General features: G+C 41.7%; 1 protein-coding gene and 1 long non-coding RNA gene across 2 annotated transcripts; both read right to left on the bottom strand.

Moving 5' to 3' along the window:
* Positions 1 to 15,403, bottom strand: MICOS10 (mitochondrial contact site and cristae organizing system subunit 10). The gene is made up of 4 exons (XM_080379334.1): positions 15,286 to 15,403; positions 3,959 to 4,006; positions 3,222 to 3,331; positions 1 to 245 (listed from the first exon to the last, which is right to left on the bottom strand). Exons 1-4 carry the CDS (start codon positions 15,359 to 15,361, stop codon positions 237 to 239), a joined length of 243 nt encoding a protein of 80 aa, XP_080235460.1. The 5' UTR covers positions 15,362 to 15,403; the 3' UTR covers positions 1 to 236.
* LOC308060510 lies at positions 10,582 to 15,277 on the bottom strand. Its single transcript, XR_013926768.1, has 2 exons — positions 14,623 to 15,277; positions 10,582 to 13,427 (listed from the first exon to the last, which is right to left on the bottom strand). It is a non-coding gene; the product is annotated as an uncharacterized lncRNA (long non-coding RNA).
* Positions 15,404 to 15,620: the final 217 nt, after the last annotated feature.

Genomic DNA, 15,620 nt, shown 5'->3' with positions numbered 1-15,620 from the left:
GAAGGCCATTTTTCCTTTATTTATTTCCCAGAAGAGCTCTTCCTTGCACTTTCCAGACATGATACAAAACAAGCAACAGAACTTTGTTTCATGTACAGAAACAGTTTGTTGGAGTATAAAGAGTTACTGGTGATCGTTACTGAAGAATGTTGGCTTATTCCAGGGGCACTTCAGTATTCCTGAGGAATAATCATTGATTTCTCCTTCCTTCCCACTGGGATAGTCTTAGTCATTAGTCACTGTTCCTGTAAAGCAAGAAGGCTTATATTATTAAAAAGCCATTTGGGTTCCTTACATGGAAGGTGCTGCACGATGTAAAGCAAGCCACTTAGCTTTGTGACATTTCCAGAAGGTAGACTAATATTTTCATCCTTCACTAGACTAAGAAGTTGAGCGTGGAGAAGTTAAGCTGCTATTTTCATCCAAGAAGCATGCCACGTTTTCATGCATATAACCCTCCATTCTGATAAAATGGGTACTTCAAAAAAACCCCCAACATTATTCTTCAAGTCAACTATTCACAGATTGAATAGAAATCAGATAGAAATCAAAGCCACAAAGAGCAGGAGGAAAGGCTCCAGTTGCCAGACTTCTTGTATTCTTGCACATCAATATAATCCACATTGTTATCAGAGTACAGGGTTGTGGGTTTTGGGGTGATAAATACAGGCTAAATAACCTGAGAAATATGATACATGGAACAGGTTTTCTTGCAAAATGGGAAGTAACTTTCAGTCATACTGTTTTAAGCCTTGAATTGCTAGATGTTGATTTTAAATTCAGCTGAAGTCACAGTGAAATCCACTTGATCAAATTACTTTAAAAAAAAAAAGCAGCCCTCAGAATCTTATGACCACAAATTAGAGCTTTTCTGCATTTTAAGTAGTCTCTTAGTCTACATGAATGGCTCTTGCATTGGTGTTAGTGTTTCACGATCAAATTACTAACCCAAAGAATGGGCACTGTGATGATCCAAGTTACAGTTAGAACAGCTGTAAAGTCACTTTGCAGTCTCCTGATTATTTGGTATCGTGAAGGTCCACTGTCCTCTCTCATTCTCACTTAAGATTCAGAATTAAGAACTTGATCCTGAAGAATCAAGAATTCAGACTGGATAAAGCCCTGACTAACCTGGTCTGACCTCATAGCTGACCCCGGTGTGAGGTCAGACTAGATGACCTTCTTGAAGTCCTTTCCAACTTGAGTTATCCTGTGATCCTATGAACTTGACAGGTTCAGAAAACTAGAAATAATTTCTTTCAGGTTAATCAGTGTTACATTTCTCTCTCTCTTAATAAAGCTAATTTTCTTGCAGAATCTCACATTTTGACAAGTTAGCATTTGAACAGAACTCAGTTTTGTAAAGGAAGTCCTATAGAGTTTAGCTACAACAGTGTTTTCTAGGAAAAAAACAGATGAGTGATAATGCAACAATATTTTCCATGTTCCTAACCAACAGAAATGAAATAATTTTGTTGTAATAACCCTGGAGCCATTATCCATGACATGACATTTTGGAGAGAATTAATGACATTAACCATTAGATGGCTTCATCCATGTGTTCCCTCTCTCCACATATTCAGCTTCTTTGTGCCAGAGAAAGCTAGCAGAGACAGTGCGCTGGAAACTATTTGTCTAGTCTTGTGCCATGCAGGCAGCTGTGGTTCTTCTGCAAAGTGTCCTTCCAATTACCTCATGCTTCGAAGGACCACCCTTGCTCCAGAACACAGATTAGTCCTTAATCCAAATGAAATCCCTTACTAGGCTGACCTGAAAGTCAGTTTTCTGTTGCCCAACATCCCTAGTAACAAGCATCCTTGAATGAATAATGCTTTCTTAAGACCATGTGAACAGGGCATTTACCACTCACCTGAAGCCACAGGCATGTCATTCCAAATTCTTTTTTGAGACATAAATTGGAGGAATACCCTCAGGATGGTGTGTAAAGCTAACACGTTTTAAATGTTAACAAATCCAGCCAGAAGACTCAAGCACAGACTTTTGATTCTGGGCCGTAGCTTGCAGTGTTGCATCAGCTGCATCTAAGTCAGTTTCTCTATGTTGCTATCCAAAATATTTTATTCTGAAGAAGTTGTTCAAGAATCTTGTTATCGTTTCTCCTTTCTTATCAGACAGCTGAAGAACTTATTTATAAACAGGTATGTCTGCTAGGGCTGCAGAAGGGTGGCAACACGTCTGCCCATAAATCTCAGGAGAATTGGACTCAACTTACAGCTCTAGATGCATCAGAAAAAAAGCCCCAAAACACTTTCAGGCCTCCTCCATCAGCAGACAAGCGATACAGGAGCAATTTTTGCATTCTGTGTACTTGCCACGAAAAGTTCCTGGCAGAGCATTTGATCTCAGTACTTTCTGAAGTGCTAAAATAACTGTAAATATGTCCTGGTGAATGCCTCTCCACTGGTATTAGGGAAATGCTTTTAGCAATATATGGCTTTGGGGATCCGAAGTATGCACGCATATCCTTTTTGTCCCCAGGTGCCACAAGAATAAGCTACCATACAAACAGCCCCAACTTTTACATGTAAAAAAAAGAAAGAAAATATTAACAGAGACAGTTTGTGGACTTCATGCACTGCAGGCAGTTTGTGAGCACACAAATAGTTCCTGTTAATTCTTCTGGTTTTAACTGTTTTATCTCAGCATGGTCAGTGATAATACTGAACTCACGCAGATTATCCTCTTCGAAACTATTTAAATTGTAAAATTTCTCCAGACTAATTATTACATTACTATCCAGCCAAACAAGCCACAAAACTTCCTAGTGTTTTCATGTTGAAAAGGAAAAAAAAACAACCCCACAGAAAGTCAACAATACACTTCCACAGGCAGATCTACCTGACATGACTTTCAGTTTCTTCCTAGCTCCTCTCTTTCAAAGTCTGAAAACAACAAAGTTTAAGTTTTTCAGCTTTTCTAGCATGTATTTTTATTATACTTGTTTTCAGTTGTGGGAAACCTACCTGTAGAATCTGTTAGACTAAGTCTGTGTATTCAGTCTAGTAAGTTTCCTGCTAAACACACCAAATATTAAAATTTTCTGAAGAGCAGGGGAACCACCCCTGCTTCAGCAATACAAGTTTCTTACTGGTACACTTTTGTGAAAGTCAGAGGAATATCCATTTAAATGGTCTCTAGATGTACCATTTAATGCTCACTTACAAAGTTACCAATTAATAGCAACTAGTACCAATACTTACTTTTACAAATTTACCATGGAGAAGATATGGAGACTGGAAGTCATGTTGACAATTGGAATAAGCCATTCCTAACCCCATCCCTGACCCAAAAGCAATAGGCCATGTCCTTCCTGTGGGGAAAGCAAGCAGAGAGGAAAAATTAAAGTCAAGAAAAGTTGTTCATTTCACGTGACAGTGAAAGCATTGTTAAATAAGCACCAAGAAAGAATAAATTACTGGAAGACACATATTAGGCATTTTCAAGTTCTACGAGCCCTAAAATTGTCTAAAAACCAGACCACTTCAGAAGAACAACAAGAGTAACAGCAAGTAAGGCATCGTATTTAGAATTTAATGGACAGCAATCTCTGAATTCAAGATACTACTGAAAATTATTCCATTACCAAAGCATAACTAAAAAAGAATGTAGATCAGTTTTAAAACACTGGCAAGACTGGCATAAACTGATGTCTAGACACATGGCTCCAGTAATTTGGCTCAGGGTTTCCTGCAATTCCAGAATTTGAGCTGAGCACAGTAGGAGCTTAGAAAGATGCTGCGTGTAACAACCTTGTTACACAACAGCTAAAAGTTTAGGTAACTCCATCTCAACTGAAAAGAGATGACCTATAATGAAAGAATTGGTCTAACATGCCGATTAAGTTTTACATGCCTCAAAGACTTCTTGGTTTTAAACTGCACCTAAAATAGACGGAAATAAGAAAACCAGGCAGCCAAGATTACTGCAGCGTACTTACTTTTGAAGAAGATGACTGAGAAAACAATTCCTAATCCAAATCCAGCACCTGTAAGAAGAAATGAAGTGAGTGAGGACTAAGATAATGCAAAGTAATGGAATGTGATTTCGTTCTTTACAGTAATTCTTGTTCCAACCCAGGAATATCAGGCTACACGTTATTTCATCACACAAAACAAAAACATTCTGAAATAGCAATTCTGAAAAAAATAATTCTTGTTTTCTTAAAAAATTTTAACAAGCTATTTCAGATTTGAATCCCAACATATCTAAGTAGATTATCAGAAAGATTTGAGAAACAAACCAGACTCTCATCCCAGGGAAAGTTACTGAATTTCTGTCACCATCTACAATGTGGAATTAAGATTTATTTGGCTCATTGTCAGCAAATGAGAAACACTTAAATGAAAACTTCTTGTGTCCTTGAGCTTTAGATTTTGCAGATGAATATCTTATTGTATTTCGTTTATCTCACTACTTTAACTACTTCAATGTGTGTCCTGAGGGCAGCAAAACTTTGATGCTTTGTGTTACCCTATACCTTGCAAAAGAAAGCTCCAGGCTGCTTATCTTCCACATCCAGAACATTCATTATGGAGCATATTTAAACACATTAGAAATGAAAGACTTTTCACATCCTCATACTATATATAGAAATAACTGCAGCAGTTGAAAAAAATTTATCCAGCACCATTTAAAAAAAAAAACCTCGGCTGGCACATTTAAAAATAATTTTTGCTTTCCTTGGAACGTGCACTTATGATTTTTTGCAAGAAGTCAGGCAAGTCTGCAAAACTCCTCTCACGACCCAATAAATGTAACAGTGAACACTTGGAGCTCAGTGGGCAAATTCTATCTTTAATTCTATCCACTAAAGACAGGAATTTTAGATAAGGTGCAGAAATACAAAAGTTTAAAAAAGGAAAAAATAAAATCAGTCATGCATATGCTCATTAAAAAAAATATTCTAAGAGTTGCAGATTTATTTTGTAGCAAAAATATCCTGTTATGCATTTCAATTCTCCCCTTTCAATACAAGAAATATAAAAGGTATAGCAAGCTTTATTAATTAAAAGACATACCTTATTTTTTTTAAATATTCCTAAGACCATATGATCCTTATTTAAGCTCCTGTTGAACACATTACTAACTGGGTTAAGTCCAGAACAATACTAAAGAATCATATACCCTCACGGCATATAGGAGTAAGTTCCATTTTTCTTTCTTTTTAGTTTCCTTCTGCTTTTTAAACCTTTTTCCGTGCAAAAAATTATCTAATGGTAGATTCTATTGAGGCTCAGATATTTAAACAATACTTATTGCACTACCTAGTAAGTTAACCAAGCACCCCATGTTTTTCGTTGATTATAAAATCTTGAATATTAGAACAGAGATGACCAAACAAATGATCTGAGCAAACCTCCTTACGTTTACTCTCCTGTTAGGGCTTCACAATCCATATTTACTGAGAGCTGGAAATCAGAGTTGCTTTTGAAAACTCTCTTCATTCTACTACGGATTTTCAATTGTGACAGAGGTAACTACTTTACCAGGTCACTACAACTTTGGAGTAGGTTTACAAAACATGCAACTGCAGGAAAGAACTTTGACTGCCTGCCAAGTGGTCCTGACATAACTCCCCCAGACATTTTAGAAACCGAACCTTTTGTAGAAGGTCAGATTTTCACTCTAATCATTTGCACAGCTAAGGGAAAGTCTCAGTCCCTCAGATGTCTGGTCAGAGCTTTGCGTTTTTTTCTGCATTACAGACAGCAAGAGATACACTACTTGGAGCATCTCATACAGACAGCTAACTACTCATACCACATCACTGACCGGCACTTATATGCAGACTGGAGGAGACATCATGCATTACTAAGTGCAGTGGTTCATCCGTGCTAATTCCTCCACTCCCCCTCGCCAAGTAGGGCCTTCCTTCTGTACCTTTGCTATAATACAGCTGGTGTTGGCTCTCCCAGAATGTTTATGCTATTAAGGATAATCACTATCTTCAAGAATTCATCCAACGGACAACCGTTCGGCCCTCTGACCTGCCTCCTTCTGCCAGTCTTTTCCTGTAATATGCAGTTATGCTGCCTTTTTGTTTTGGGCTGTTGTACCATAGGTCTGAAAACGACTTTCTGGAGGCAATTACTTTCCGTTCAGACAGCAGTAGGCGTTGTTTGAACTGTCCAGTTCAGAAGGCCTGTCATGCAGTGAGTGATACTGGTCCTACGCTTCCTGTCCAAGAAAAGATCCCCTCTGCCAATCCAAACAGTTTAGCTAATCAATGAGAAATGATTTACACGATGACAAATTCTGCATCATCTCAATGCAGAGCCCAGGCAGTTTCTAATGTCACCACATTTTCCACGTTACCAGTCAAGTCCACATTCTTCTTACCGGAGTGGTGGTAAACTGCTTACTTTCTTAAGAAAAGTCTGCACTAAGGAAGCTGCTATCCTTAATACAGTTTCTTTCCATCTACTTCCAGAAATCGTCATTGTCTTGTATTCTCTTCACCTCCTTCAGATGCTCTCTCACATTACAGCCCCGCTTGTAAGGGCTCCACGCAGGTGTCATCAATGCTGCTTCCTGCTGGCTATGGAGGAAGCTACAGGATACACTTAAAAGGTGAAAAATTTATTTCTGCCATCTGCAATTCAACCTAAACCTAAAACAAAACCTAGGTCTTCCCCCACGCTAATACCCAACAACACTGTTAAGCAGATGTGGTCCAGCACAACTGACTTAGGAAAGACCATTCTGTCTTTCCTTAAAAAGCTTCTTTCTGAAGCAGTGCATCTCAAGGGATTCTGCTTTTTCATGAAAATGCAATTTTCATGCAATTTTAGAGGCTATCACTGCAGCCTGTTCCAGCAGGAAGGCAAGTACAGTGGCTGATCAGTTTAAAAAGATGATGGTAAGATACCTAGTGCCTTGCTTTAAGTTATGAAAATGCCACAGAGAAGTAAAGGAGACTGACAGCTAAGGATTTTTTGTTTTCTGTACAGGAAAGTAACTTGAGAAACGAAGCCAAAGAAGTACCTTAGCTTCCCTCATCCCAAAGGCAGCTAGGTTCACTCCTTTTCTTACTGAGGAAAAGACTACAATCTGTGCTGAAAATCATTGCTGATAACACCCACCAACAAGAAACACTTAGATCTGCCCCCTCACACCAGCCAGTGCACATACAGCATTCACTCCTTTCTACTTGGTTTTAATGTTTAAGCATTGGTTTTAACTTAAAACCAGAAGCTTCGACTACATTTAATTTCTCAGCCCATCTGGTTAAGAACCTATTTCTGTGGATAGTTTGTCACTCATCTTCATTCCACTAGAACATATTTGTGGTTATGTGGTCATTTCCTGCGTCCCCAGGACCAAGAGGGAGCGAAACCACCTTACCAGCAAAGTAATGCGTTTCACTTTAATTCTGTATAGAGTTACACCAGAGATAAACAATGGCAGAGCTGTTGATGAGTTTTACAGGTTTAAGTTCTCACATGCTCAATTTCCTTTTAAAGAGGCAACATGTTGCTTCAAAGAGCCTCCCACCTGACCAGGGGACACTCAGTCTGCAGCTGTTTCTACTAAAGATCAGCACCTCTAGGCCAGGCTTTAACTTCATAACAATAAAACATGAAAGGTTTATCTTACAATAAAAACAAACGAACATGGAAAAACTAAGGGCTTGATCCATGCCAGGCACATTTTCCCTCCCTTTCTTGCATGACAGACTCTTTGGAGGAAAAGGCCACAGGAAAGAGTATAACCCATTTTTCACCTTCTCTGACAGTTTAAAATGTTTAACTAGAAAAACAGTCTCTTCCACCCTACATCTATCACTTCAGCTTAAACCCATTTACAGTCAAGTGTCAACAGGGGACAGGACAGTTCTGTGGCCATCTTACTCCTGCTCCCCAGTAAGCATCCTGGCCGTACGGACCAGTGCAGCCACACGGAATTGGTATTAGGCAGAAAGCCAAGTCTCCAAAACTTTTTCATTCTACTTTTTTGGCTCATACACCTTCCATGAGAAATGTCACAGTACCTCAAATCAATCTAACACACAGAAGAGCACGTGCCGTATACCCAACAGGACATCATAAAAGTGTCTCTGAGAGAAACACAAATCTTCAGGATGGGCTCCTGCCCCACAAGAACATCTGGGAAAAGCTTCTTCTATAAATTTAGTTAACAGTCCCTCCAACAGCGGTACTATATGGTTCTTTCCTAGGCTACCCAAGTAGCTATGGGCTGAAGCACCTATTAAGACTTGCCACACCTAGATACATTTTTCTTCACTAGTTTGAAACTTAAAAACCGAAGGATTAAAACATATATGCTCACTGACACTTGGCCAATGTGTTGCTGTTACTATAGCAGCTGCAAGTTCTTCAATTACTTAAGATGATGACAAAAAGAAAACTATTATTTTCCTCTGCTGTTCCTTATACACAAATACAAAATAGAGAGCTGCAGTCTCCTGTCCATCAGATTCTGTTATTTTACAATTTAAAAGAACTAAATGAATGAAATCAAATGAAGAAGGAGCTCCTGGAAGATGTCTTCTTGTTCTAAGAATATAGCGACTACTCTATATAGACAAGACACTCTAAAATAGGTCACAGGCTTGTCCCAGCAGAGAAGATTGCTTCCCAAATAGAAAGAGCGCTTCCATTAGGATCGGGAAAATTGATTAGATTGGTTAGTTTCTCCGAGGACAGCAATAGCTTCAAGGTCCAACAGCAGATCTCATCCATGGGCCTGATACACTGGAAGTTTCAAATGAGCATCAGCTTGGGCCAGCACTAAAATTTGCTTTAGGTAAGGAAATACCCAAGAAAACTCAAGATCTTCAAAACAAACAAAAAAGGCAAGCAACTCTCCAAACTGTATTCGCCCTCCTGTTGCAGTTTCCCATCCTGCCCCCCTCCAATGCTGCTTTGACAAGATACACAGGTAATTGTTTTGCAAAAACAGGGAGGAGAGCCTTCTTCATATACCAGGGCCTTTACAGGGCAGTACTGATTACTAGTTGGAAATCCGAGACCACAAAATCACTGATTTACAGACAGAATTAATTTTAAGCAGACCCTTAGCAAGGTCTTTCATGGCAGGAATCAGGTTTTCTTCAAACATCAGCTTTGAAGCTTTCATTCTCATCTCCCCTGTTGTGTGGATTGTTTACATAGCAGACAGAAAAAAGAGCAAGGACGCTAGAACATCACGAAACTGTATACCAAGTACTCAAGGAAGAAGCAGAGGGGGGAAAGTATTTTTTCTTCTTCTAGCATTTGACTGTAGTAGCACAGAATACTTGGAATGACAGAATATAAATATCCAAATACCATTATAATACAAAAATCCCAACATGCTTTCAAGGGCCGCTGCCACCCTTCAGCACTCCTGCAGGTCAGCCTCTGCCCGCAGGCTAACCTTACTTAGATAAACATCGGGGCTTTTGCAGATGGACAGGCAGCAGCAGGAAGTATCGCCTTAGCCCATGATCTCCCAAGCAATCACAGCAATAGTCTCATAGCAGACCCGAAACTTTTCATCCTCACACCCATGACTGAGCTGGTGAAAGGAGAGGGCACGCGCATTTCCTCCCTCTTTTAAAAGGGGAGAAGAGCGGAAGCTGTTCTTTGAATAGACAGCGCAACTAAGGACCTCATCAATCAAGCTTTTAGACAAAGTCAGGGTTGCACTCACTTTAGAACCACATATAGAAGAAATCAGCAAGATACTCATAATATGAAAGATACACCTCTGACAGAAAACTCTACTTTGTCTTACTGCAATAAAACATTCCACTAACAAAAACAATGGCACTGCTAAAAAGAAAAGTTTAGCTGGAGTAAACACATCCACATTTAGAGCTTTCTCAATCCGAACTACGAGGGTTGGCACTCATGCTTCTTCACACCCATTCAATGTAGGTTGACCATTACTGACGTCTACTGGCTCAGCAAAGAAATAGAGGCAACTTAGAGCAAGAAGCGTTACGGTGGCATCTCACCAGCAGGAATGCTAAGCAAAGAAGCCTGACCCTTCTCAAAACTCTCACTATTAATTTATTATCAAGGATGTGCCAGCAGCCCTGAAAGGATTTTCTTAGGGAACTATATCTGATAGAACAAAGAATAAAGAGTTGTTCCCACCTACTGCTGTAACATCTTCAGGACCAAGATAGTAGTTTAGGGTATCACTTGGCTAGAGTCCTCGTTCCGTATACAGTGTCACTGTGTGCCACCTCCCAAAAAAGGCACAGTTGCCATCCATCAATGCACTAATGCAGAGGACAAGAAGTCAGCACGCTTTGGATTCATTTCCAGCAGAGGAGATCTTACGTAGTCTGGGGTTTTAAATGGCTGCACTACCAGATGGATGCCACAGTTGTTCTTTCAGGTTTTCTTGCACACCAGATGTATTGCCAAGAACTGGCGGGAAGAAGGGTCGAGCAGGGCTTCCCCCAGCATCGCTCACAGCTTCAGTTAGCAAGCCAATGGGTGCACCCAGGGCAGAGCTTTCTGACCCAGTTGAATGGCCAGCCAAGAGAAACAGCAGGACACAGCGCGGTTAGGAGAAGAAACACCTGGATTCCTAAAGATTTTCCTGTCTTCCAACAGAAGATAACAGCCCCTTAATCAGAACTCTGCTAACAACATAACTAAATATTGCTGTTGGACAAATTTTGCCTCTCTCTTCCAAACAAAACATGTTTTCATTAGCTGTACTGTCTTCCTGCACAACTTAAGCCATAAGCAGTTAATATTTACACTACTTGGTCTGCTACAAGATACAACTAGTAGAATTGGATCTTCTCCTGTATGACAAAGGAAAGTAACTTGGGGTTGCAAACAAAGCTCACATAACAACACAGTTGTGTGATTGCATAATATTTGTGTTCTCCAGTATTAAGAACAAAACCCCAAACGAAGAACAAGTCTTTTGACCTGGTAGCTAAGACTGGATGGCCACGTTGTAATTGCCAAGCAAAAAAACACTTCAAAACAGGAATTTCAGGATTTTTGCGCATTTAGAGAAAGTCTAATCCAGTTTTCAGAAAGTATAATCAAGCTTTGTTATTATATAGACTGACTTTATCCTATTCATAACCATATGAAGGATTATTTAAAAATACTGACATTGCAATCCATACAATGATTCTTTCTGAAAGACTCAATCTGTAGAGTGACACAAACAATACTATTTCACCCTCACCATTAACAGAAACAGCTCTTCAAGCATGCCAGATGATGCAAGCCAGAAGAAATCACATTAACAGTTGCAGGAGAATTGGAAGTGCCCTTTTCTCTTTAAAAATTCCTATTAAATGGAAATTGGGAGCAGTTTTTATTTTCAGATGTCAAAACAGAGGATTAGAGGAAAATGAAGATCACTACACTGGGTTATTTACAAGCTTCCAGGATGAATTTTGGTCAACCACAGACATATGTCAAAACATTTATCTCATGCAAAAATAATGAACTTCAGCACAGCAACTTAACACAAAAGTCAAGAAGCAAACAGCTTTCCTAGGACTACCTTTCAATAACAGGTAAATTACAGCATTTGAGTAATTTAAAACTACAACAGTTTCAAAACAAACCAAGACACACTGGCACACAAATCTCCCTCTCCTTACACATATACTCTTCATTGTCTCCCTGTTTCCTGGAAACAGCATGTAACAATAATTCGTCCAAAATTATAGCTTTGCAGAGAAAAAACAGTTCTGTCTGTCCTTCATGAGTAATTGTCTTTCCAAATAAAGAGGAACGAACTACCAATTAGTTAAACAAACAAACAAACTCTTTAAACAGGGTTTGAAGCTGGTACGATGGTAGAAGACCACAATACTAATTACCTTCCTGTCCTTTCTCTGCAGAGCTCTACTGAATAAAAAGGAAGAAAAGGCTGTGAAGGCTGGAGAGGGGACAGGAGTTTATAAAGTTTTGCAAGTTGGGAAGAAAAAGAAAGGCCACTGTAGTTTGATTCTCCTTCCCTACACAAAAGAAGCAACTTTTCTGATGGGTAACAAAAATCAGTATCGGTAAGAAAGATAGACCAGAATTTATTTAAATGACTGCAGGGGTGAAAAGTCTTAAGGACGGTGTGAAGCCAGAGCCAGTGTGATCTGGATCGCCCATCAGAGAAACCACCTGGTCAGCCAAGAAAGCACAACCCAGCCCGCTATACGAAGAACTGTGGTTACAGCTAGATTTAGAAAGGGAACAAAAATACCTAGACCCATCCTCCCCAGTAGCAAAACAAATGTCAGTCCTAATAAGGAGGTGAGCGCATAAACTCTTAATGTTCTGAGGTTTTGTGCAGGCAAACAGTTTTACAGTACTTAACTCTTTGAAGTGAAATACTGTCTTAACAATGCCTGACAACGTATTTTGTTTTGAACTAACAGGAAAGAGTTTTAATACTAATTACAAGATGCACACAGGTAGCGACCAAGAGGTCAAAAATATAATACAGCATTTCAAACGATGTAACATAAGATAAATACGTATTTTGGACATTTTAGTGGCAGGAGATAAAAGTTTCTTCCAGGAGCTTGATCTCCAACTAAAACAGTACAGTACCACTACAAACACCACAGCCAACTACAAACACACTGGTTTATGCAACTGCAGCGAAAAGCCTGACAGACTACTACAAGACAGAACAGGCTGCACAGCCTCCAGCCATTATTTAAAAATACACTATTACTAATAAAGTCACCTCGATAGCTGCTGCCTCCCCTTCTCACTCTCTTCTGTTTCCCATGTCCCTCCAGCCCTCAATTAATCCACAGGAGTTGTGTCTCTACAGTTCTCACAGACACTGGAAAACTGTCCGTCATGCAAAGCTTCAGAAATTCAGTGCTTTCCTTTATTTACAGGGTCTGGAACGGGAAAACACAGTGGTAATCACAATGTTTGGTTTTCCCGATCTATTGGCTGGAAAGACCTCTCTTGCAATAGCATTCAGGAAGGATATAAAGGAACATACAGGAAGGAAACTGTGGCCACCAAAAGGAAAAGTCCAACAAAGAAGCAAGGATTTGGTAAACTTCTATATCCCATATAACAAGCAATAAAATTTTCAAGTAAAAAAAGTTTATTTTCTTTCCTTCTTCCCAGTATAACAACCACCCTTGATAGTTTACTGGGAACTCCAGCAAACTTTGCAGTAATATTACAAAAGCAATCACCATAACCACAAAAGTTTTTGAACTCCCTACAGAGGAAAAAATCATTTCCATTGAGAAAGTTTGTGTTGTCAGTGCACAGTTAACTGTTTGCATAGCTAGGCTACAGACTCACTTCGCATTTAAAGGCCATCATCATCTTCAGTCACAAACTACTGGAGTATGAAGAACTTCTTGGTTGTTCTGACTTCCAAAGTTCATACCGAGCCATTTGTTGTTAATATCATGGAGGAGGTTGCCAGCACAGATGCTTCAGTTACTGGATCAATTGTAAAAGCACACAAAACAAAAAAATGCTATCACGCATGAAGAGAAACATGTGTCTGAGGCCATCACACTGGATTTAGTGCTGAGGATAAAATTAGAGCCCTGCAGCCCACGTGCCCTTTTTGGGCAATCTAATGAAAAGCATAAATTTTACTGAGACCTCAACTCAATGCCATCATGACGCTAACACTGGGAATCCTTGGCCTAGAGCACTAGTGCAGAAAGTCCAAACATACATTTTTTCTTCTGTTGCCACATTAGGATGGAAGAAAACACCACATTAAAACAAAAGGCCTGCTGAAGCAACATGCTACATCGAAATCGGCCCTGTATCTGCTTCTTTCAGCCTCCTGGAGAGGCTTTCCATGTACAGGATTCCTATATGTACAGCTGCAGCATAGAACAAGTTCTTGTTTATAATTTGGCATACTTAATATTTTATGATAAAGCAACCAACGCTATGGAAACATAAACATATCTGGATATGTTTGTCAGACAAACCTGAATAGAATTTCATAAGGCAAAACATTTCTCTGGAGCACTTGACACTTTTCAAAGGCCTGCTATAAACAATGGAAGTTTCAGTTTACTTAAAATTACTAAACATCTTTTCTAATGGAAAAGTATTAGGCAACTAAAACACTGAGTTCCTCATCAGCTTTCAAGCATAAGGCCACTGCAGCAACAAGAAATAAACATTCACATTTCTCAGATAATATTTATGGCTCTAAAAGAGACGTCGGCACCAACAAGGAACGCATACCTTTTGTGTCAGATACTTTACCTCTGGGTCTATACATTGCATTTAAAGATTTGGTTTTGTACACACATTTTGTAAAACCACAGACTCTTGTCTGGTCGATTTTCCAGCCTGTCACATTAGGAGCACCAAACTGCACGTACTCGATTACGATCGCTCCCAAAACTTGCAGTTCTAAGTACAGCATTACGAACTGTTTGTTGCAAACTGAAGCACTGTAGGCACGTGCACAGTCTCAACTTTAAGGACAAACAAACATAAGGAAAAATCAACAGAACTGCTCCCTAACTTAAAGGCACAACTGTCTGCAGGGCTGGGAGAGTGGACGGAAAGCTTCTCAATGTCAAACCATGCACTGTACGAAGTAACACATGCCAAAGCTATCAGCGTGTCACTCTGCGTATCGCTTTTAATAAACACAGCCCACCTCGTACACTGAGTGATGTGGACAGCTCGGCAGGAACAGGTTTGGAGAACCAAGGCCTCGTCGCAGTGAAACTCAAGGCAGCGAGGCAGTGGCACCAACGGCCCGGGCTGTGCCCTGTGCCTACCCGGGCCCATTCATTCAAGGCAGGGGGCGTCCCGCGGGCCCGCAGCCCAGCACGGCGAGAGATTTCCCCGGGAAACCTCTCGTCTTCTACCGAGGAAGAAACCAGAGGCCACAAACGCCCCTCCGCTACCGGACCGCGGGTAAGACGGGCCAGGCCGGACCGCAAGGCCCGCGGCGGCGGCGGGAGCGGGCCCAGCGGGGGTCCACGCCCGCGGCCAAGGTCACCTTGCCAGGGCCGGGGCCGCCCGGCTCCCCCCGCCGCGCCGCTCCCCGACCCTCGGGGGCAGCGCCCTGCGCTGAGGGCGAAGCCACAGGACATCCCGCTGCCCCGCCCGGGCCCACAGCACGGCGTGGCCGCCGCCGCCCTCAGCCGGGCCCGAAGCGGCGGGGGGCACCGGGCCTCACAGGGCCCTTCCTCGCCGGGCCCGGCCGCGCCGCCGGGGCGGGCACGCGGCGGCTCTCCCAGCCCCGGGCCGCCGGGCCGGCGGCCACCGCTCCTCCCCGGGTCCTCCCCCTCCGCCCTGCCCTCCCCGCCCTTACCCAGCTTGACGGCGGAGTCGGCCAGACACCGGTCCCACTTCCTGCCCAGCTCGCCCTCCGACGCCATCTTGGCCATCCCCTCCCACCGCAGGCCGTGCCCTCGCCTCCTCCCCCGCGCAACTCTCGCGAGATGTGCTGGCTCGGGCAAGCGGCGGCGTGCTAGATCTCGCGAGATTTCCCGCGGCCGCCGTCGTCAAGGTTACTGGCGGGAGGGCGCGATGGCTGCTGCGCTCGACCTTGAGGCCGGCCCAAACTCCCGTTTTTCCCCGTAGGACCCGGCCCACCACAGTCCCAGCCCTTCCTAGGCCCAATCCCTGCAGCCAGGGCTCCCGCTG

Source organism: Falco punctatus (assembly GCF_963210335.1).
Source record: "Falco punctatus genome assembly, chromosome: 3".
NCBI lineage: Eukaryota > Metazoa > Chordata > Aves > Falconiformes > Falconidae > Falco > Falco punctatus.
This window is presented reverse-complemented; position numbering and strand designations above follow the sequence as displayed.